This window comes from Mixophyes fleayi, chromosome 3 (assembly GCF_038048845.1).
Source record: "Mixophyes fleayi isolate aMixFle1 chromosome 3, aMixFle1.hap1, whole genome shotgun sequence".
Classification (NCBI taxonomy): domain Eukaryota; kingdom Metazoa; phylum Chordata; class Amphibia; order Anura; family Limnodynastidae; genus Mixophyes; species Mixophyes fleayi.
The window spans coordinates 31,617,873-31,643,297 of NC_134404.1; the positions used below are offsets into that span (position 1 = coordinate 31,617,873).

General features: G+C 44.3%; 1 protein-coding gene across 2 annotated transcripts in view; it reads right to left on the reverse strand.

The window, feature by feature from the left end:
• RCAN2 (regulator of calcineurin 2) overlaps positions 1–24,973 on the reverse strand; it is a 71,895-nt gene extending 46,922 nt beyond the window's left edge. The window contains exons 1-2 of one of the 2 annotated variants that reach the window (XM_075201318.1): positions 24,913–24,973; positions 5,556–5,782 (exon numbers count right to left, since the gene is read on the reverse strand). In XM_075201318.1, coding sequence (XP_075057419.1) covers positions 5,556–5,780 — 225 coding nt within the window. In that variant the 5' untranslated portion in view covers positions 5,781–5,782; positions 24,913–24,973. Of the gene's footprint in view, positions 1–5,555; positions 5,783–24,877 lie in introns of both variants that reach the window. The other variant, XM_075201317.1, reaches the window with a different exon arrangement.
• Between the last annotated feature and the right edge of the window lie 452 nt (positions 24,974–25,425).

The window sequence follows — 25,425 nt, forward strand, 5'->3', positions numbered from 1 at the left end:
TGCCCTCTAACTATCTTACCCCCACCGCCCTCTAACCATCTTACCCCCACCGCCCTCTAACCATCTTACCCCCACCGCCCTCTAACCATCTTACCCCCACCGCCCTCTAACCATCTTACCCCCACCGCCCTCTAACTATCTTACCCCCACCGCCCTCTAACTATCTTACCCCCACCGCCCTCTAACTATCTTACCCCCACCGCCCTCTAACTATCTTACCCCCACCGCCCACACTTTCTCTAACTGCGACAACCTCTCTATCATACAGTCTCCGAGGAAGAACACATAGGAGGCAGATTTATCAAACCTTCTATGAAGGAAACCTGGAGGTGTTGCCCATAGCAACCAATCACATTCTAACTATCATGTTCTAGAATGTACTAGATAAATGATAGCTAGAATCTGATTGGTTGCTATGGGAAACATCTCTATTTTTTTTAGAAGCTTTGATAAATCTACCCCATAGTCTGACTTTCACTTATTTCCCTGGCTTTATTAGGTGGAGGAACCATATACTATCCCAGAGCCAAACGGTGCACCTGCAATTGGACAGAAACTATAAATATTCAGGGCACACCTAGGTATTAGATATTAAAAATGGTTGTGACCCAAGGTGTAACTAGTAATTCCCAGCATTCATTTAGTCACATGCTTTTTGTTTCTTTTACGGTTGCTTTGTTAAAAATAAGCAAGAAAAGTGTATACGCCAATATAAAGTCATTTAAAAGGGCGTGGAGTCACGTGTGGCCACAATAAGCGGTGTGTGTGACGAGCCGATGTCTTGAACATGCAGGAGGGATACAGCACCAGTCTTCCACTGACGCCTGGTCTATGATGGTGGTAAATGCTGACTCAGGCGTCGCTACAGATTATACCATAAATGCTCAATTATGTTCGCTGTGATATGTCATAGAATATTTTAATAAATAGAGCCCTAAGTAATATAAAAACTACCAATGCTGTTCTAATAAATAAATAACATTCCATTTAGTTCTGCACAGTTTAATCTAGTTTTCTTTTAGGGGTAACAGTGGCAAGTGACGGGGATTTCCTCGCCGTACCTGTCATCCTTTCTGTTTGTTTCTTATTTCTAGTTTTTCTTGTTGAGATGAGCTTTTTCTAGCCGTGGGGGAGATGACCCTATTCTAGCCGTGGGGGAGATGACCCTATTGTAGCCGTGGGGGAGATGACCCTATTCTAGTCGTGGGGGAGATGACCCTATTCTAGCCGTGGGGGAGATGACCCTATTCTAGCCGTGGGGGAGATGACCCTATTCTAGCCGTGGGGGAGATGACCCTATTCTAGCCGTGGGGGAGATGACCCTATTCTAGCCGTGGGGGAGATGACCCTATTCTAGCCGTAGGGGAGATGACCCTATTCTAGCCGTGGGGGAGATGACCCTATTCTAGCCGTGGGGGAGATGACCCTATTCTAGCCGTGGGGGAGATGACCCTATTCTAGCTGTGGGGGAGATGACCCTATTCTAGTCGTGGGGAAGATGACCTATTCTAGCCGTGGGGGAGATGACCCTATTCTAGCCGTGGGGGAGATGACCCTATTCTAGCCGTGGGGGAGATGACCCTATTCTAGCCGTGGGGGAGATGACCCTATTCTAGCCGTGGGGGAGATGACCCTATTCTAGCCGTGGGGGAGATGACCCTATTCTAGCCGTGGGGGAGATGACCCTATTCTAGTTGTTTAATCCCACAAAACCAGTGTAAAAAATGTACATTTTGTAAGATTTACTTTCACTAAATCAATCTATACCGGTGATGGGCAACAGGTGAGCCGAGAGTCGCATGTGGCCCTCCGATACTTCACCTGCGGCCCCCAGCTCCTTCCTGATGGGCAACAGGTGAGCCTAAAGTCGCATGTGGCCCTCCGAGCCTTGACCTGCGGCCCCTAACTCCTTCCTGATGGGCAACAGGTGAGCCTAGAGTCGCATGTGGCCCTCCGAGCCTTCACCTGCGGCCCCCAGCTCCTTCCTGATGGGCAACAGGTGAGCCTAGAGTCGCATGTGGCCATCCGAGCCTTCACCTGCGGCCCCCAGCTCCTTCCTGATGGGCAACACGTGAGCCTAGAGTCGCATGTGGCTCTCCGAGCCTTCACCTGCGGCCCCTAACTCCTTCCTGATGGGCAACAGGTGAGCCTAGAGTCGCATGTGGCCATCCGAGCCTTCACCTGCGGCCCCCAGCTCCTTCCTGATGGGCAACAGGTGAGCCTAAAGTCGCATGTGGCCCTCCGAGCCTTGACCTGCGGCCCCTAACTCCTTCCTGATGGGCAACAGGTGAGCCTAGAGTCGCATGTGGCCCTCCGATACTTCACCTGCGGCCCCCAGCTCCTTCCTGATGGGCAACAGGTGAGCCTAAAGTCGCATGTGGCCCTCCGAGCCTTGACCTGCGGCCCCTAACTCCTTCCTGATGGGCAACAGGTGAGCCTAGAGTCGCATGTGGTCCTCCAAGCCTTCACCTGCGGCCCCCAGCTCCTTCCTGATGGGCAACAGGTGAGCCTAGAGTCGCATGTGGCCATCCGAGCCTTCACCTGCGGCCCCCAGCTCCTTCCTGATGGGCAACATGTGAGCCTAGAGTTGCATGTGGCCCTCCGAGCCTTCACCTGCAGCCCCCAGCTCTTTCCTGATGGGCAACAGGTGAGCCTAGAGTCACATGTGGCCCTCCGAGCCTTCACCTGCGGCCCCCAGCTCCTTCCTGATGGGCAACAGGTGAGCCTAGAGTCACATGTGGCCCTCCGAGCCTTCACCTGCGGCCCCTAACTCCTTCCTGATGGGCAACAGGTGAGCCTAGAGTCGCATGTGGCCCTCTGAGCCTTCACCTGCGGCCCCTAACTCCTTCCTGATGGGCAACAGGTGAGCCTAGAGTCGCATGTGGCCCTCCGAGCCTTCACCTGCGGCCCTCAGCTCCTTCCTGATGGGCAACAGGTGAGCCTAGAGTCACATGTGGCCATCCGAGCCTTCACCTGTGGCCCCTAACTCCTTCCTGATGGGTAACAGGTGAGCCTAGAGTCGCATGTGGCCCTCTGAGCCTTCACCTGCGGCCCCCAGCTCCTTCCTGATGGGCAACAGGTGAGCCTAGAGTCGCATGTGGCCCGAGCCTTCACCTGCCGCCCCCAGCTCCTTCCTGATGGGCAACAGGTGAGCCTAGAGTCGCATGTGGCCCTCCGAGCCTTCACCTGCGGCCCCCAGCTCCTTCCTGATGGGCAACATGTGAGCCTAAAGTCGCATGTGGCCCTGCGAGCCTTCACCTGCGGCCCCTAACTCCTTCCTGATGGGCAACAGGTGAGCCTAGAGTCACATGTGGCCCTCCGAGCCTTCACCTGCGGCCCCTAACTCCTTCCTGATGGGCAACAGGTGAGCCTAGAATCACATGTGGCCCTCCGAGCCTTCACCTGCGGGTCCCAGCTCTTTGCTGATGGGCAACAGGTGAGCCTAGAGTCACATGTGGCCCTCCTAGCCTTCACCTGCGGCCCCTAACTCCTTCCTGATGAGCAATAGGTGAGCCTAGAGTCGCATGTGGCCTTCCGAGCCTTCACCTGCGGCCCCTAACTCCTTCCTGATGAGCAATAGGTGAGCCTAGAGTCGCATGTGGCCCTCTAAGCCTTCATCTGCGGCCCCAGCTCCTTCCTGCTTTAGTGTTATTACAGAAAGGTGTCTCTTACTTTCATTAAATGTATTGTTTTAGCTTATTACTGAGAATAAGGGTATTGTGCAGCCCTTCTGAAAGTTAGAGGGTCTCACCACGCGCCCCCTGATGCGTATCAGGTTGCCTATGAATCTATACTATATATACCAACTTTTTACACCTTCCTAATTACCTACTTCGTTTTCGGGAGTGTCCCGGGAGGGTGAGCAAGTATGGTCTATACGCTGTTGTCTCAAACCAGGAAAAAAATGGCAGCTAATTGGTAATTGACCTTTCAGCTCATTATTATAGAAGCAATCAGTCCATCAACAACAACACTTACCAACATATTAAGGACAGTTAGAGCCAAATAACTAGCAGATTTACTTACCCATCCCTAATTATACTGGCCTTCCAAATAAAACAGAGACGGGTGATTCCTACAACTGTACTTTGGAGAGAAAGGCTGCAGGAAGTTATAATAGATCCTAAAGGTAGGCGAATCTTTGTTTTATACTTTAAAGACACCAAGGGGTAGATTTATCAAACGTTCTAAAAAGGAAAAGTGGGGGCGTTGCCCATAGCAACCAATCAGATTCTAGCTATCATGTTCTAGAATGTACAAGATAAATGATGGTTGCTATGGGCAACACCTTTTTAGAACGTTTGATAAATCTACCCCTAAGACTTCAAAGAAGGCATGATAAATATACTACAAGAAATGCAGTATTAAAGAGAACCTGTAGGAACGGGTATCTCATGAATATTTGGGCAAAGTGAAGTCACTGGGTCTTAATGAGAGAACATGCTCCTCATTTTACAGGATTACATTTAAGTTCAATAAAACAATTGAAATGTCAGAATCTGATCTGAGGAATTAGCAACAATGGGTGGAGTCAGAGATCTAAGTGGCAGTGGGGCTGGGATAGTGCCCGGACCCCGGCATAGACCTCTCTCTGGTTACTGTGTATGTCCCTATGTGTAGTATTGCTGTAATATTTATGTAGTGTTTTATAGCTTTTTATGTGCTGTTTATACAGTAACTTGTAACTGTTTAATAAAATAGAGTTTACGCTACAATCTATTTTTGTCAGAACCCACCTAACGATACTGAGGAAACTGCACAGAGGTGGTTCGAGGGTCCGACCCCTACCTCAGGGTATAGTGACAAATATATCCAAAGTCTCATATTGTCTCTTATTACCTCATGCCTAGTCAACGGCGGATCCAGAGGGGGGCATTCGGCATTTGGTCCCTGCCCTAGCAGAGGCAAGCCGCACACTATGGACATGTGCCTGTCTGCCGAGAGGAGAACAGAGAATCACGCTGGTGTTTTAAACCTGCCTACCTGGATAGGAGTGAAAAAGGGGGCGGAGCGCTAAACTGACCCCCTCCAAAAGAAATCTAGGTCCTCCCCTGTGTCTAGCTGTCCTATCAGAAAACATCATACATCGATAACTGTGCATGAAAAGGTCCCATGGTTCATAGCATCCAGTCAAATGGTTATTTTTCTAGTACAGGAAAATGAAAAGCACTTTATTGCATTTACCAGTGTATCAGCTTTCAAAAATGATGTCCTCCGCATGTTTCTGAGTTACTGCTTCATTCACGACATTTTGTGGACTAAACCAGTATCTAGGAGACTGCGGCCAATCAATTCACCATTAGCTACTGACATTGCGGATTCCTACCTCCCAACTAGAGACTCGCGGGTTGTGAAGCTCAGACTGGCGTAACATTTCGGTGTTGCTTTATGTGAGGTACGCTAAGGCACGAGGAAGCATAACGAACAATTCAATATAATTTTAATTTAACAACTATAATTTTTCTAGTGCCATTTGAAAATGAAAGCAAACAACTGGTTTCTACAGAAAAACACCCCATTTTACATTTACACCAGACTAGAGACAAACATCCTACCTTGCTGCTTCCATCTTCGAATACGGACTGGTGGACGTTGCAGGCAAACAGTGAGGTGGGAAGATCATTGAAGTCTGTGATTCCTTGCAAATCTTCTTCGGTCAGGTATCCGGACAAGTCCTTGTTTCTGTGTATCGGGCAGACCAGCACGAACTCTCCACCCCTGATGATACAAGCAAAGTAACTGGGGTCCTTCATCCCACAGAAGTAAGCGTCTTCCCTCATCCCTGGGAAGGACAAAGACAAGGAAATAATTATCTTCGCTGGGATAGTAAATAAATGTAACGCTGCACAAGGAATGATTTAGCAACTTCAATAGTGTTACGTGATTTTAATGGGAAGCACAGATCATATGGTGATACCTGCCATAGTATTTACAGCAATGTGCTATAGCTGATCGTATGGCAGTGGCATTTAAAGGGTTACTACATATTTTAGGGTGTACTTACTAAAAGATTTTAGTAAGGTGCCACACTCAATACCTGGAGCACCAGAGAGGGAGGCCCCATCGCATTCGTCCTTCCACTCGCAGGTACCCTGAAGTTTTAGTCCAGTGCAATAAGAGGAAATGGAGGAATACCGGGGAAATGATACAAGGGGCAGCCCTCGGGGCTCCGGCATACCTGCCCATTGTCTCCAGAATTCCGGGTAAGTCTCCTAGACTACCGGTAGATTAGGCCATTCTCCCACATCCTGCTCACTTCCTAGTGAAGTGGGTTGGTTGGTAGCCTCATTGCGTCACCTGGGCCTGGGCCAAAATGACAAGTCCCCACCTGGCCTCACACTTCACCTCACCTCCGGGATCTCCTGGAGAGTAGAGAAACAAAAGTCTCCAAGTAAGAATTGCTCAAAGGCGTATTTTTTGCGGCCTGTGGAACGCAGTCAGCTGGGTGAGCAAGATGGGGGGGGGGCTGAGATGCGCTCCCCCCCTCCTGCCATCGCCCGCTTCCCTCCTTTCCCTCACACTGAATGCTGGGCGTGACGTCATCATGCCTGACATTTGCAGTGCGGATCAACCAGGGAGCAGCCACAAGAAGAAGAGAAGAAGACAGAAGAGAAGAAAGAAGGCAATAGAATGGTAATTGAAGGGGAACAAAAGCAGCATGGAGGGCGCAGTGTGAAATGGGAGACAGATGAAGGGGAGCAAAAGCAGCATGGTGGGCACTGTGTGATGATGAAGGGGGCACAATGTGATGAAAGGGATGACCAAATTGCATATGAGACTTTTTCTTTTTATTGCGGCCCACACAATTTTAGACTTTGATTATTTGGCCAAACTGGGGTTTGGAGTGTGACATGCCTGGTCAAGGGGGAGGGGCACCTTAGTGCAATCTTTTACTAGACGCTAGTGCAGCTTTTATAACATGGTGCTAATATCAGTTATGTTATAATACACAGACACTAGACGCTTCCTACATTAGTGTAACCTGAACCTCAAAGCTCAATATTGACATCTACCAGTTATTATCCTTATATACAGCCAACCCATCATCTGTGTCGGGGGGGGCGTATGTTTCCCATTGTGTATTAGATGTCCAGTCTGTGAGACTATTAATGTGTTTATCTTCAGATTAATTTAATTTATTGGCATGTACATAAGTATATAGCACCTATTACTAAATACATTGTTTTTGTGTTATAACTATATTATATTATTAAACATTGTCCAGGTTATTACACAGTCCTACTGTGCTCCCAATATTAGGTGCAACTGTTCCAAGAGACCAGTAAGTAGATTTACTAAAACTTCTCAAAAAGGAAAAGTGTATGTGTTGCCCATAGCAACCAATCAGCTATCATTCATCTAGTACATTCTAGAACATGATCTATAGAATCTGTTTGGTTGCTAAGGGTAACACCTCCACTTTTCCTTATTTAAAAGGTTTAGTAAATCTAATCCCAGTTTTGTGTGTTTTCCCAAAGCAAACAGAAACAATAACTGTCTGATGATGTGAATACATGACTGAAGAGCACAGAAGGAACCAATGTATTTTGTGAATGTTGTAGGAGGACCTATAAAGATGCAGGAAGCATTGAAGCTTGTAATGAATGAATCCAGAGAATGGCGGCTTATACCACAGAGCAGACACACTCAATACCGGGAAAAATAAAATACATTACGCAAGGACTTTTCATCATACTCGCCAACATTTTTGATCTCCCCTCCGGGGCCGCGTTAATCGGATCATTAAGCCCCACGCCCCCCTTGTCGCGTTTACTGACCCTTTAAATGAACAACTGAATTAGGAACAATTTTAGAGACCCACAAGCAGAACTGATTAATGGCTATAAAGCATTTTGTCCAATTTCAGGATCAGAGTATATATATTTTCATCTTCAATGACGTTTTAGTGAACTCTCAACAATATCTCGGGTTGTGAGTACATTGAAGATCTAGAAAATAGTTTCTTAATTAGACTTAATTTCCCTTTAGGAATTTTAGAGCTTTGAAGGAGGAACTATTGAATGTTGAAAAGTTACCTAAAATTTAGTTAAATTTGTTTTTTTTGTGTGTTTTTTTTAAAAGCCACATTGCCAAATAGTCGCTATTGGGTAACCATTCCTTATAAACGGAAAGGTGTTAGTAGCATTTTATAAAGACGGACAAAAATATTTTAGGCCCTTGCTAGAATTAAGTCGGATGTGGGGCAGTGATCAGAAGGGGGCGCTATTTCCTCTATGCACATCGAGTATATTAAAAGTACATTGTATGGAGCTCTGAGAGATACTTCAAACGAAAAGCCTTCCAGGTTACTTGGGGAATGACAACTTTTACATATATATTTTACAAATGGTATAAGACGGCCATTCTTATTCACCTAGGAACACCTTGTACTTTAGGTTTAAAATGTAGACTATTATTATTTATTAACACTTATTTATATAGCACCTACAGGCTTAGTGGTTAGCACTTCTGCCTCACAGCACTGGGGTCATGAGTTTGATTCCTGACCATGTCCTTATCTGTGAGGAGTTTGTATGGGTTTCCTCCGGGTGCTCCGGTTTAGTGGTTAACAGGTTAACTGGGTGTGTGGGTGTGGGTGTGTCTGTATATTAGGGAATTTAGACTGTAAGAACCCAATGGGGCAGGGACTGATGTGAATCAGTTCTCTGTGCAGCGCTGCGGAATTAGTGGCGCTATATATATATAAATAAATAGATGATGATGATATTCCACAGCACTTTAGATTTTGAATATTTCATCAATCACATCAGTCCCTGCCCTAAAAGAGCTTGCAATCTATATTCCCTACCGCACAAACACACTAGGGTTTGTGAGAGTTTGTAAAAGGAAAATGACATATCCATATAAGTAATCATTATGTTATAGCTTCAAAAGAAATTAGTAGATATTGTACTCAGAAGGAGAAAAGATTGAAGCCTTGAAAAAATGTTGCAATAAGATGTTCTCAGAGAACATGGACAAGCCAAGGATGGACAGCTGTATGTTCTATGAAAAGTAACAGTAAGACTGGTGGCAGAATGCCTGAGAAGGTAAAAAGATTTGTTTAAAACTTACAAATTGCAGAATACGCATAATGTATCATTAGCTTGTTGTTTAACATAATTTACTGTCTTCTAATTGGTTGTTACGCTTCTATGCCCCTAAAACTTCTTTAAGTGTAAGAGTTATGTCTGCAGTAAAGCAGTCTCAGTTTGGAAACCAGACACTTGTGTGGTCTCTTATTCCGTGCTCAGATCAATCGTTACTATAGATATTTGACAAACTGCTGACTGACTTATTCAATTACAGGTGGTTATTCTACTAACATAGGTAATTAACCCCAGCAGTTTAATATCATCAGGAGCCATTTAACCTACTAGTATGTTTTTGGACTGTAGGGCTAAACCAGAGCACCCGGAGGAAACCCACACAAAACCACAGGGAGAACATGCAAACTCCACACAGGTAAGGTAATAGTCAGAACTGAACTGATGACCTCAGCGCTGCGAGGCAGCAATGCTAACCAATGAGCCACAGTGAAGGCAGCCATTTTGTGATACCAAATTAGGTTCCTAGTGAATTGATAACCAGCATTACAGTGATTCAGATAATAAAATGGCCAGTTCGTTAAAGTTTAGCCAGGTATGACAACTCAAATTACAAAACACGTGGAAGTATAAGGTACCCCTGCCCATCTATACTTCAGACTAAAATTTGTGGCTGTACTTTCTACCATTAAATAGTGACTATACTTTTAATTATGAATAGTGTGATTTTTAAGAATTCAACAACTTAGAAGGTAATAATATGTACAAAATAAATAAATATGTACAATGTATTGATAACATAATAATTATGAGGGAAAAAAACCATTACAATACATTATTAAAAAAATAATAAGAAAATACAGAACAGGTCTGTCCAACTAGCAGACCGTGTGCTGGACGAGACACTTCAAGGGGTAAATGTTTTAAGCAGAGAGTTTCCAGCGTGTTTGAAAAATGAAGATGTTGACTTTAGCAACCAATCGGCAACATCTTCACTTTTCAAACCCTCCGGAAACTCTCAGCTTCATACATACCCACAAGAGTTTCTAATACTCTGATTGGCTACAGCTTGGTATGGTTCTGAGAAAGTTCTAATACTCTGATTGGCTACAGCTTGGTATGGTTCTGAGAAAGTTCTAATACTCTGATTGGCTACAGCTTGGTATGGTTCTGAGAAAGTTTTAATACTCTGATTGGCTACAGCTTGGTATGGTTCTGAGAAAGTTCTAATACTCTGATTGGCTACAGCTTGGTATGGTTCTGAGAAAGTTCTAATACTCTGATTGGCTACAGCTTGGTATGGTTCTGAGAAAGTTCCTCTACTCTGATTGGCTACAGCTTGGTATGGTTCTGAGAAAGTTCTAATACTCTGATTGGCTACAGCTTGGTATGGTTCTGAGAAAGTTCCTCTACTCTGATTGGCTACAGCTTGGTATGGTTCTGAGAAAGTTCTAATACTCCGATTGGCTACAGCTTGGTATGGTACTGAGAAAGTTCTAATACTCTGATTGGTTACAGCTTGGTATGGTTCTAAGAAAGTTCTAATACTCTGATTGGCTACAGCTTGGTATGGTTCTGAGAGAGCTATAATACACAGAGAGAAGTGAATAAAAACACAATCATCTATGAGAAAACCAACCAGAATTACATATGTACACATAACATTTAATCACTCACATCAGTCCCTGCACCATTGGAGCTTACACTCTAATTTCGCTCCCCCCTCCCCCCACAAGTGACATTTTTGTCACAAGCCAATTAACCTACCAGTTGTACTGAAAACGAAAATGTTGCTGTTCATGGGGACAGGTGCTCTGCAGCACTTGTCATTTATCTCTGCACGTTCCAGCTCTAGAGACGCCCAGCACTCTTCTGATCCTAGTGAATAATCCATATTTACACAGTGCAGCGACCTCTGATAGATGAATAGGGTTTAATTTTTGACTAAAGTTTTAACCTTATTAAAATACCAGAGCAGCGCTGTGGAAATTCCTCACGGTATTAGGTGTCTAAGCCCTGTTTTGTTAGCAAAGAAACAGTCACTAGCCAGATAAACCTGACACCTTCATGCCTCGCCAGCGCACAGCGCCAGCTCCCTGTCTGCCCCGTCTCCTCGGCTCCCTGCAACACTGCAATACGGCCAATAACCCACAGAGCCACGGGGTACAATTATATACAGCTGGATGAATAAGGGCCAGGTCCTGCGTGTAAATAATAACACCCATAGAAGATTCACACAGAGGACCTGGCCATTATTCAGCCATCTCTATGGATTATTCACAAGTATAAGGGAAGCACTGTGGCACAGTGGTAAGCAGTGCAGCCTTACAGCACTGGGGTCACGGGTTCAATTCCGTTGTTTGCACCGTGTGTTTGTTGGTTTGCAGCGATTTCCTCCACAAACACACTTGTAGGTTGATTGGCTTGTGACAAAAAAAATGTCACTTGTGGGGGAGGGGGAGCGAAATTAGAGTGTAAGCTCCACTGGGTCTGCAGAGGGATGGGGAGCTGACAGAAAAGAGTGTAGATAAAATGTAGTACTTCAGTTATCCGGCCACAAATAACTGCATATATACATATAATTATTATCCATGCCTTTCAAAGTAATAAAATGGACAATTTATACCGATTTAATTCCAGAAACTTAACTGGAAGCAACAATAATTATTTCAAATTGAAGTGGGAAATTCGTGTTCTAATAAACATGAACAAATATAATATTATGATAATACTTTGCTGACAATTTACTAATATGACATGTAACCAAATCAGCTTCCCTTGAAATGTCCACCTACCCATCCGGGTCTGTGGCTAGGGACGTAGGAAAGACTTTTAATATGGCAGGGGTCAGTGAGCAACCATGTAAGCAGGAGTGAATCTCCTACCAGGTCAGACACTTCAAAACACGGCTACAAAACTTCCACACAGGAAGAACTGGTGTTATTGTGAGGCTGGTGTAAGCAGTGTGTTATTTAATTTGTTTTTCGGCCTTTAAAAGTCAAATAGGAATCTTGTTTCTTGCAATAGACCAAATGGCAATTAAGTCATGTAAATAGTCGGCCATGACGCTGACTTACATACTGAGGGGGTCAAAACGCAATCAGCCAACCAGCAGTGTCCAGATAGTAGTCATTATCAATGTGTGTACCAGCTCTCCGACACACGCAGGAGATTCAACCTCCTAAAAAGTTATGTGAACACGAACACACTGTAACCAGCGTGCACTCGTCCAACCACAATCTGCCTCTCCAGGCGAATGGAGACAAAAGCCAACGATACGTATCAATGTGTATACGGGCGTGTGCATTTGTCTGTGCGCTACTTACATGCGTATCTTATGCCAAAAATTAAATGATGTACAAGCAACTCTAAATGAGCCCCTTGATGTGCAAAATCTGCACAAGATACCGCAAAATCTATCGACCATCAGTGAAACGTCTCCTCTACTTTAGGCAGCATTCATTATATTCCAACGACTCGGACTGGCATGACAAATACATGCTGTTAAATATTGTTAAACAACTCGTCAAAACCTAGACATGGACTAAAAAATGGACTTTGACCCCTTACTCTCTGCACATTAAGCCAAGTTTTCCAATAAACACAACATTCAACAAATGCTAAATATAAAATCGTAACGTTTATATTAAGCATGATCAGTACTAAACACCTTTGGCAGCACATTAACCCCTTTGTCCCAGCTGTTTGGAGAAGAAAGGAAAGAGGGGGAGTGAGAGGGAAGTAGGAAAAGGTAAGGTTGAAAAAAAAAACTTGGCGTGAGGAGTCGTCTGCAGTTGGGTCAATGGCGCAGACTGGTGGTGTAATGGTGGGGAAGGTTTTCTTGGCACACATTAGGCGCCTTAATAACAATTGAGCATCATGTAAATGAGTACTGACCAAGTGCATCCCTTTATGACCACAGTCTACCCATCTTCTAATGGCTACTTCCAGCAGGATAACGCACCATGTTATAGAGCACACGTCACTTCAAGCCAGTTCCAAAGACATGACAATGAGCTCAATGTACTCCAATGGCCTCCACAGTCACCACATCTCAATCTAATAGATCACCTCCTGGATGTGGGAGAACGGGACATTCACAGCATCAATGTGCATCCCTTTATGGCCACAGTCTACCCATCTTCTAATGGCTACTTCCAGCAGGATAACGCACCATGTTATAGAGCACACGTCACTTCAAGCCAGTTCCACAGACATGACAATGAGCTCAGTGTAATCCAACGGCCTCCACATCTCAATCTAATACAGCACCTCCTGGATGTGGGGGAACGGGAGATTGACAGCATCAACGTGCAGCCAACAAATCTGCAGGAACTGCGTGACGTTATCCTGCCAGCATGGACCGGGATGTCTAAGGAATGTGTCCAGCACCTTCTTGAATCCACGCCACGAAAAACAGGCTGTTCCGGGGGCAAAGAGGGGTCCTACTCAGTACTAGAAAGCTATACCCAATAAAGTGGGCACTTAGTGTACATATATTTATATAAATATATATATTAGCCACTACACCTATATTTAATATGGAGAACAATTTCTTTACCAAAAAGAAAACTTTGACAAAAACTAAAATATCCAAAACATATTGCTCAGTACCACCTTTATACCAGGTCATTCCCTGCTCTGTATCTTCCAGAAAGTGAGGTTTATGCCCAATATACTGTTCGCCTTGTCTTATCTCTACAGAGAAATAAATGCTTTGGTATCTTCACCCCAAGCTGCACATATTGTACCCTCCACCAAATATGTTATTATTCTGTATGTTCTGACATTGTTATACATAATATATACATTCTTTAAAAAGTATACAAGTATAAAATGCAGCACACCACACATAATCCACAACTTCCCTCCAGGTTGTGTACTTCCATAATATACTGCACAACTTCCTTCCAGTGCACATACACTCTACTTTCTCTCCAGCACACTCTATAGCCACTCTCTACCTTCTCTCCAGCACTCTCTATAGCCACTCTCTACCTTCTGTCCAGCGCACTCTATAACCACTATCTACCTTCTCTCCAGCGCACTCTATAGCCACTCTCTACCTTCTCTCCAGCACTCTCTATAGCCACTCTCTACCTTCTGTCCAGCGCACTCTATAACCACTATCTACCTTCTCTCCAGCGCACTCTATAGCCACTCTCTACCTTCTCTCCAGCACACTCTATAGCCACTCTCTACCTTCTCTCCAGCACACTCTATAGCCACTCTCTACCTTCTCTCCAGCACACTCTATAGCCACTCTCTACCTTCTCTCCAGCACACTCTATAGCCACTCTCTACCTTCTCTCCAGCGCACTCAATAGTCACTCTCTACCTTCTCTCCAGCACACTCTATAGCCACTCTTTACCTTCTCTCCAGCACACTCTATAGCCACTCTCTACCTTCTGTCCAGCGCACTCTATAGCCACTCTCTACCGTCTCTCCAGCACACTCTATAGCCACTCTCTACCTTCTCTCCAGCGCACTCTATAGCCACTCTTTACCTTCTCTCCAGCGCACTATATAGCCACTCTCTACCTTCTCTCCAGCACACTCTATAGCCACTCTCTACCTTCTCTCCAGCACACTCTATAGTCCCTGTCGAAGTCAGCAAATTGGATAAAGTCATTTCAATTAATATCGAGCAAACTTGATTTTCTTTGTCTGAAATTATGCATAGAGCACGCTATGGCATGGAAGGGCGTATCCAGCCGCAACACATGGCAATAACAGTTTTTACACTTTAGTATACATTCGCACCAACACACACATTTGTAAACTGGAGTAAGATTTTCACCATAAAACAAAAAGATAGTGAAACAGCATCAGATTACTTTATTAGAGCTATAGCTGCGATAACACGGTTCACTGGGATATCAAACATAGGTGAGGACCCACATCACAGGGAAGTAGCTGTAGGAGTACTAATGGATGGTCTTAGGGAAAATTTAAAAACCAGACTACAAACCTCATTACCTAATTGCAGAGGCATCACAGTAGATTCCCTTAGGGAGTCTGCTGTGGAGCATGATAAAAATATCTTTAGGAAAAAGGAAGAGAAGAGTGATAGGTTGATGACGGTGAGTATACAGGCTCTAGAGGGGATGCATACACGACCACCAGCATACAACCCACATAATAAGAAACATAGATTGATCAGATGTTTGAACTGTAATGAAGAAGGACACGTTAGGAGGGATTGTAAAAAGGACAGATACAACCCTAGAGGTGGGACACATAGATATCCTCCAAGGAGGGATGCACATAGACTAGAAGACTCACATCTACCCGCGCATGTATTAGCAGCAAATGCTGCGCGGGAAAGCGATAGTCAGCGCTAGGGGTCAGGTCATACCTGTAGTCTACAGCCAGTGAGGTTAACTGAGAGTCTGAGAGAAGAACCAACAATGATAGTTGACATAGCTGGTAGGAAACAAACTTTTCTTGTAGATACAGGGGCGGCCAGATCTGTGATAACGTCTCCTTTTAATCTACAGGTGACCAGTAAAACTATTCCAGCCATGGGGGTAACGGGAAGAGTGTTACATTATCCTATAACTAAACCCACAGAAGTTACTATCGGGCCCCTGCATACTAAGCATTCGTTTCTCTTAGCTGCAGCAGCTCCTACTAACTTGCTAGGGAGAGACTTGTTATGTAAAATGGGATGTGTCATATACTGTACCCCAGATGGTGTGTTCTTAGATATACCAGAGAAGGTCGTGCATGAGGTACAGGATATATTGGACACCCCTCAAAGGTTAATGTTGCACTCTACCGTTGTAGAACAAAGTCCATCTCAAGTAAAGGGGATGTTGCTGGAAATACCGGGTTCACTATGGACCAGAGATGGACAGGACACTGGACTGATGGCAAACGTAGCTCCTGTGATGGTAAATCTAAAAAATGGTAGGGTAGCTCCAAAAATCCCACAGTATCCATTAAAACCAGAGGTGGAACTAGGGGTATATCCCTCTTCACCCTGACTGCCAATACCTTTTTGCATTCTTCTACCGGGGGGTGCAATATACATGGACCAGACTGCCCCAGGGGTTCATTGAGAGCCCCAGTATTTTCTCTCAAGCCTTACATGACTGTTTACAAACTTTCCAGCCTAGCAATGGGTCTGTTCTAATTCAATATGTGGACGATTTGTTGTTGTGCTCTGATTCTTTTATGTCATGTTTACATGATACTAAATTGTTGTTGCGCCATCTCGCGCAAACAGGGCACAAAGTGGCAAAGGACAAGTTACAGCCATGTCAGACTAAGGTCAAATACTTAGGGCACTGTCTCACCCAGGGGCTAAGACATCTGACGACTGAGAGAATTGAGGCCATACAACACATGACTCTGCCGCAAAGCCAGAAGCAAATTTGTACCTTCTTGGGGATGTGTGGATACTGTAGATCCTGGATCCCAGGTTTTTCTATTCTGGTATTACCATTGCAGGAGCTAGTCTCTTCCTCGAAACCAGAACATGTCGTACACACAGAGGAGTCAGAACAAGCGTTCTTTTATCTTAAAGATAGTCTGACTAGAGCACCAGCATTGGGAATACCTGATTATGAAAAGCCTTTTGAGCTATACTGTACAGAAGCTGATGGCTGTGCAGCAGGTGTCCTCGCACAGAAACATGGTGACGCTAGCAGACCGGTAGCATACTACAGTGCACAATTGGACACTGTGGCAAGATCACTCCCAAAATGTCTCAGAAGTGTAGCAGCGACAGCTCTACTGGTAAGTAAGAGCAAGGATGTAGTATTAGGACATGATTCAACTGTCTATACACCCCATGCTGTATCAGCTCTGTTATATTCAGCTCAAACCAGACATGTTTCCTCAGCTAGATTCACAAAATGGGAACTAGCTCCGATGGCACCCTCAAACATCACCATCAAACGATGTAGCACCTTAAATCCAGCTACATACCTTCCATAGGTGTCTCGAGAGACACAAAGGGTGGGAGGTGAGGAGACCCTGGTTGATGATGAGTTAGGCAAGAGTACTGATACGCATGATTGTATGGAATACCTGAACCAGACCTTTACTGCAAGGCCCGACATACGTGACACCCCCTTAGAAAATGTAGATTTTACGTTTTATACAGACGGAAGTTGTCATAGACAGACAGAGACGGGAGAACTATGTACTGGTTACGCTGTTGTAGACGATCAGGATGTTGCAGAAGCTAAACCCCTTGGTCCACCTCACTCAGCCCAGGTGGCGGAACTAGTAGCATTAAGGAGAGCTTGTTTGTTGGCAAAAGGTAAATCAGCTAATATATATACTGACTCTAGGTACGCTTTCGGGGTAGTGCACGATTTTGGGGCCCTTTGGCGTCTTAGAAACTTTATGACAGCAGCTGGCACACCAGTGGCACACTCACAACACATAAAAGGACTTTTGGCAGCGATACAGTTACCCAGGCCGGTAACCGTCATAAAGTGTAAAGCCCATACCTCTGAAGAAGACCCGGTGTCATTGGGCAATAACAGGGCAGACGAAGCTGCTAAATGGGCAGCCTATGACCGTATCGACCGATATTATGATGGTTTTTCAGACATTAGACATGCAGAAATGAATTGAAATGCAAGATTTGTGTTCCCTGCAGGAAAGGGCGGTCTGGAAGGCAAAGGGATGTGGTCAAGAGTCCTCAGGAGTCTGCTGGAGGGATGGACAAGGTAAGCCTGTAGCTCCCCGAACATACTATCCAAGCCTGGCTGAAGCAGCACACGGCCTGACTCACCTGCGTAAAGAAGGTATGTGCAAACTGGTGAGAGCATACTGGTGTGCTCCTGGATTTCCTCTCAGGCTGGTAAGAAAGCAATGTCATGTCTTACTTGTTTGAGAAAAAATGTAGGGGAAAACTATTCCTACTGAGCCATCCCACATCCCTCCTACAGACGGACCTTTTCAGGTAATACAAATTGACTATATCCAATTACCACCTTGCAGGAATCTAAAGTATGTGTTAGTATGTATTGATGTGTTTTCCGGTTGGGTAGAAGCATATCCGGCAGCCACTAATACTGCTGTGTTCACTGCAAAGAAAATTGTACAAGATTTTGTGTGTAGGTTCGGTATCCCTAGAATCATTGAAAGTGATAGGGGTACCCACTTTACTGGTGATATCTTCCAAAATATGTGTAAACTCATGGGAATCAGTAGCAGACTTCACACCCCTTACCGACCACAAGCCAGTGGTAAGGTGGAAAGAGTAAATGGTACCATTAAGAACAAGCTTGGTAAGGTAATGGCTGAAACTGGGTTGGCGTGGCCCGAAGCTTTGCCACTAGTCCTCCATAGCATCTGAACCACTCCTAGACCTCCTCTTAATCTGTCCCCCTTTGAGATACTGTTCGGCCGACAACCTCATTTGATCGTGAGTCCGCAAGACGGCTTAAAGTGTAATAATGAAGTGACTGTGCAATATCTTATAACAATGAGCAGACAGCTAAAACAACAACAAAAAACCCTCAAAATGCTGTCACCTGGTATGCCACAAACGAACTGTCATGATGTTGAACTTGGGGACTATGTTATGATCCGCAATTTCTTACGTTCAGGTTGTTTAACAGACCATTGGGAAGGCCCGTACCAAGTGCTGCTGACCAGTACTACATCACTGAAGGTTGCAGAGAGAGATACTTGGGTCCATTCCACCCACTGCAGGAGAGTCAGTAACCCGGAGAAAGTACGAGATAAAGCTAAGACCGACGACACTGATCTGTCTCTCGTGAATCTGTTCCGGGAGACCTAAAGCCTGCAGTCGAGACACCTGAACCAGAGACGTTGCCTCAGAACTATCTTTCCAGCGATGGAGTGGCGGTTTTTGTTTTTCTTTTGTTCCAGGATTTTCCTTGTTTTTACTTTTTCTAGGACACTCAATTTTTGTGAAGGAGCATGGAGGACAGAGGAAGGCTCTGGTAGTGATACGGATGAGATGGAGTTAGTAGAATACTCAGAGCAGCCCATTATCAAGCTTGGCCAGGGGTTATGAAAAGGTCTGCTAGCTCGGGAACTCAGAGACAGTGTGAGGGGCTATTGTCTGATGAGTATTGTATCTGTAAGTTCTGTGACTCCCTAGTTGAAGAAAAGTGCATCCAGCGATGCCAGTCCACCAGTACCCTGGACATGGGCGGGCATCCTCTGAAGGATTATCACTCCTTGGTGGGTAAGGTTCTAAATCAAACTGAGTGCTGGGTGTGCTCACATGTGCCTCAGGGACAGCATAACATAGGACTAGTACCATTCCCACTAAACATCTCTGAGCTACTAGAATTGAGGGTTGGAAGGCCCATAGAAGGGAGGTACAATAACACTAGATCCCCTAGTCTGATGCTTCGACAATACTCCTTAGACAGATCCTTACTGTGCCTAAACATCTCTCATGCAAAGCGTCTGGAGAATTGGGAAGCTGACCTATCCGATCAGACAATGGCTCGCCACACTCATTTTGGAGGGAGACTTGTAAGGTCACCAATAGGCAGGACTGTTGATGGACACCACAGATTAGGGTGTGTAACTAAACATAAGAAAGTATCCATTGGAAAGGTCTCTATAGGTAATTGTAAGAATGTCATCCATGCTGAAATGTGTCTCAAACAAATGGAGGCACTAGGCATGGGTAGTTTTGTCAAAACCTTATGTGATATAATTAATGGACATACTGTTCCTTATGTTCTCCCTGATGATGTGGACTTTGTTTGTGGGAGAAAAGCTTATTCCTGGATGACTCCGAGTTCCAAGGGCTTGTGTTTCTTAGCTAAACTGGTTCCTGAAATCATGACTATTACTCATGAAGAAATGGTTGGTATTTACAAGACTACATCACCACCATACATACACACACAGTATGAACACCGTGGCAAGAGAAATATGATTCCTGGTGAGGAACCCATAGCTACAAAATTGATTAGTGAAACCGCTGGTTTTCAAGTTATGGTTGCTCTAGATCTCACCAGGACCGCTCGGGGAACATTAAACTTTAAATATATTCAAGACCTAGCTAATTTGATAGATAATATCACTGAGATGTATGATGACACTTTCAGGTATACTGGAAGGGAGCTACAAGCGTACATGAAGGAGTTGGTGCAACATAGACTGGTACTAAATTATCTCACCTCTATTACTGGTGGGTACTGTGTGACACTGGCCACCCAGTTCGGTGTCAAATGTTGCTCGTACATCACCAATAATACGGATGACCCTAAGGAGATTATAGACTGGAAGATGGATGATATCCTGCAACTGAATTGGGAATTTCGAAGGAACCATAATTCTTCGTTATATGAGGTCGGGGAAAATGTGGCAGGTTGGTTCTCGTGGTTGAATCCTGTGAAATGGTTCTCTGGTTTGGGGGAGTGGGTACAGGAAATGGTTGCTAGTGTAGGTAAGCTACTTCTCCTTATACTGGGTGTCATCTTAGCAATTGGTTTATGTGTCAAATGTGTTCCTACTGTGTTGAAGTGTGGAAAACAGTTTTCTGGAAGAAAGACTGAGAACGAGACTGAAAGGGTGGTGAGAGATACCGAGATCATGGTCTGTGAAGAAGTATTGTATAATCCTGAACTTGAGACGTTGATTAGGTGATAGTTTATAACACTATCAAAGGGTGGAGCTGTCGAAGTCTTTGTCTGAAATTATGCGTAGAGCACGCTACGGCGTGGAAGGGCGTATCCAGCCGCAACACGTGGCAATAACAGTTTTTACACTTTAGTATACATTCGCACCAACACACACATTTGTAAATAGTACACATTAATCGTAGTCGCAACACATAGTTATGTATGTCGAAATATAGTAGTGTTTATGTGTAATATTATATGTTATATGCATATTAGTGATACATATGGTTCGGGTTAAAGGAAATGTGTCATGTCTAATATCATATTAATCCCCTTTACACCGGCAGCTGTTCGGTGCATTTGGCAAAGAGATCGCACATTGCATACTCTAGTTATTGATGTTAGGGAATAAACCTTTAATATGATATTGACTGTAAAATGCTAATGGACTGATTGTAATTGGAGTTTTGGCGGGAAGAACAGAGCTCATCCCCTGGAGAGATGACCCCCACCTTTGGATTCCTTAGATTGAATCAGCCTATGATGTGCAACCCCCTGGACCCTCCTGAAGCCTGGACCAATAGAAGCAAGCTATACCATCTGCATTGTTTCACTGTATCTCTGTTTGCATATAAGCAGTAGCTCTCATGTAGTGTTCAGTCACATTAACCACAGACTTCAGACCTGAAATGACTGTTCACTGGATCCAGAGCGCCTGTGATAAGTAACGTCTGTACTTACTATTATTTCGCTTGAATTATTCTGCTACCTTTTGACAATAAATATTTGTGCGTTGGAAACACAAATCGAGATTCGACAATCGTTATTGGATAGCGACAAAACGCTCTTAACACCACTCTCTACCTTCTCTCCAGCGCACTCAATAGTCACTCTCTACCTTCTCTCCAGCACACTCTATAGCCACTCTTTACCTTCTCTCCAGCACACTCTATAGCCACTCTCTACCTTCTCTCCAGCACACTCTATAGACACTCTTTACCTTCTCTCCAGCACAATCTATAGCCACTCTCTACCTTATCTCCAGCGCACTCTATAGCTACTCTCTACCTTCTCTCCAGCGCACTATATAGCCATTCTCTAATTTATCTCCAGTGCACACTCTCTACAACCACTCTCTACCTTCTCGTCAATGCACATTTGTGCTATAGCTACTCTCTACCTTCTACCCAGTGCCCATTCTCTCTATAACTACTCTCTACCTTCTCTCCAGAGCGCATTCTCTCTATAGTTACTCTCTATCATCTCTCCAGTACACAGTCTCTCTCTAACTACTTTCTTCTCTCCAGTGCACATTCTCTCTATAGTTACTCTCTACCATCTCTCCAGTGCACAGTCTCTCTATAACTACTCTCCAGAGCCGGATGTACACCTCATGGGGCCCTAGGCAAGATATTGGTTTGGCCCCCCCCCCCCCCTAGCCCCGCACATGCGCCCCCCAGCCTGCACGCCCCCCCCCCCCCAGCGCCCCACATGCCTACCCGCCTCCCTGAAACAATCCATAGCACTATATTTTTTTTACACAGCATATACTCCTATAGTTAAGTAGAAGGGTAAGCTATGTGCCGCCGTACATCACACTGCTCCTCCTGCATCACCATGCGGCCCCTCATTACTGTCCCTTTCATCACACTGTACCCTGTGCCCTGCATCTTCCATCACACGTGCCCCCTGTGCCCTGCATCTTCCATCACACATGCCCCTGTGCCCTGCATCTCCCATCATAATACATGCCCCCTGTAGTAATATGGTAGAGTATTAGTGCTCAAGATTGTCTTATAACGAAAATAATTAGTTGTAATGCAATTAGGTAAGAATATGTAGAGAAGATGGGTGATAACGTTGGAATGACAGCATGGGGGTTAAAACAAAAAACATTTAATGTTTACATAAAATAATACAAATGAATGTCCACAATTGCCATATGAATGGCAGTCTGACACTGCAATTGTTACAATAGTAATTGGTCAAACAGCCATGGTCTGCGAGTTCCAAGTAAAGGGGAACAGTGGAGGCTGCTAGAGAGAGCTCTGTTGGAAAGATGGTATATCCTTATTACAGTCCAACCAGGTCAAGGGAACATAGTATGGGGCAATGAGGTCCAATTAGAGAACAGTCATAGACCAACCTCATACAGTCCAGCAGTCAAATGGAGTGATACATTCTGACACCATCCGGAAGTGACGTGCGTTCCAATGTGGAACGCACGCCGTCTCTCTCCCGCGAATCGGCATTGTACCATCACTGAGGACCTGCTTCATGAGCGCGATTAGCGCTGTTCATCGTAACGGGGAACCCTGCATCTTGTCGCGAGTCGGGGGAGGGGCCGCAAATTATTATTTTTTTTATTTATTTTTTATGTTTGTTCCCCCCCATCTGGGCCCCTAGAGAGCCGCTAGGCCCTAGGCAGGTGCCTAGGTTGCCTAGCGGGAAATCCGGCCCTGCTACTCTCTACCATCTCTCCAGTGCACAGTCTCTCTATAACTACTCTCTACCATCTCTCCAGTGCACAGTCTCTCTATAACTACTCTCTACCATCTCTCCAGTGCACATTCTCTTTATAACTACTCTCTACCTTCTCAACAGTGCACATTCTCTCTATAACTACTCCCTTCTCTCCAGTGCACATTCTCTCTATAGTTACTCTCTACCTTCTCTCTAGTGCACAGTCTCTTTATAGCTACTCTCTACCTTCTCTCCAGCATGCATAATGACTTTAGACACATTATTTCCCAGTATATACTTTATATATACATACCATACAACTACTCTCTAGGGTAAAGATCTTTTTTTACAAATACTCCCTACCATCTCTCCTGGGTACACACTCTCTACAGATGCTATAACACTTCTCTCCATAGTACAAATGGAAGCATTTTTTCCAATGTACATAATCTCTCTAGCTACTCTCCAGTGTACACACTGACTTTAGATTAATATATATATATACATACCATATATCTCTCTAGGGTATATATTTTCTACAGAAACGCCCTAACTTCTTTCCTGAGTGCACACTCTCTACAGATGGTATACTTCTCTCCATGGTACAAACAGAAGCATTCTTTCCATTGTACAATCTCTGTAGTGTACAGACTCTCTGTAGATACCATACATTCTCTCTAGGGTATATGCTTTCTATAGATACCATATCACTTCTCTACCGTGTACATACTCAATATAGATATATTCTTTGCAGGGTTTATACTTTCTATAGATATATACAACTTCTTCCCATGGTACAGACTCACTATAGATATTTTCTCTGCAGGGTATATACTATCTATAGATATAAACAACTTATTTCCATGATACAGTCATTATAGATTCTTTGCAGGGTATATACATTCTATAGATATATATATATATATAACTTATTTCCATGGTATATATTAATTTGCAGGGTATATACATTCTATACATATATACAGCTTCTTTCCATGATACATACACACTATAGATATACTCTTTGCAGGGTATATACAGTCTATATACATATACAACTTATTTCCATGGTATATATTAATTATAGATAGATACTTTGCAGGGTATATACATTCTATACATATATACAACTTCTTTCCATGATACTAAATACATATTATTATTATTATTATTATTATTATATATACAACTTTAACAATACATACACACTATAGATATATTATATGCAGGGTATATACAGTCTACAGATATATACAACTTATTTCCATGGTATATATTAGTTATAGATATACTCTTTGCAGGGTATATACAGTCTATAGATATATACAACTTATTTCCATGGTATATATTAGTTATATATATACTCTTTGCAGGGTATATACAGTCTATAGATATATACAACTTATTTTCATGGTACAGTCATTATAGATTCTTTCCCCAGTATATACATTCTATTGATCCCATACAAGTTTCCTGTAGGCTGTGTGCTGCACATAGATACAACCTCTCTCCCCATCATATCCCTCTACACATAACATACAACTTCTCTCCACATATCCGGTCATTTCTCATATATTTACTGCATGTTCTACACAGACACTGAGCCCTCATGTAATATATATATTATATATAATGTCCTCTCCCAGCCCATGACTCCATCTCCCTGATGTCAGACACTGACCTCTGCTTCCTATGTACCCATCTCTCTGCCCCCACCGTATAATACCCCCCAGCACCTCTTACTGCCCCGGCTCCGGGTATCAGCCTGATACTGCAGCATCCTCTCTTACCTGGTACAAACACCGCAATGCCCCGCAGCCCCTACCTGCAGCTCCTGTGTGTGCGTCCTCTCCAGCTGTACCCAGAGCCCACCCACTCCCCGCACAGCCAATGGGCACCGGCCCCCTCCGTTCCCACACTGGGCACAGCTCCACCCTGGTTCTACGCAGGCTATAGGTGACAGTGTGCACTCAGCTGTGTACAGTGTGGTGTGGTGGCACTGCAGTGTGATCCCGTACATCCAACAAGTGCAGGGCACTGCCACCTGTGTACATGGGTACTGCCACTGAGGTGCCACGTCTGCAGGCAGGTGGGTACAAGTTTGCCCCTTACTGAGTGCAGATCACAGTTGCACTCATACATGAAAATTAAATTGTGTTTGTTTTTTTCCCTTTAAATTAAGTACATGGGTGGAAAATTGTCTTTTAAGGGTAAGTGGCACAGTCTTTATCTACCAGCGAAATGAATTGGCAGAGATCAGATCGCATATACAATATTTTCAGGCTGCAGAGTACACTAACAAGCAGGTAGTATTATATGCAGGCTGCAGAGTACACTA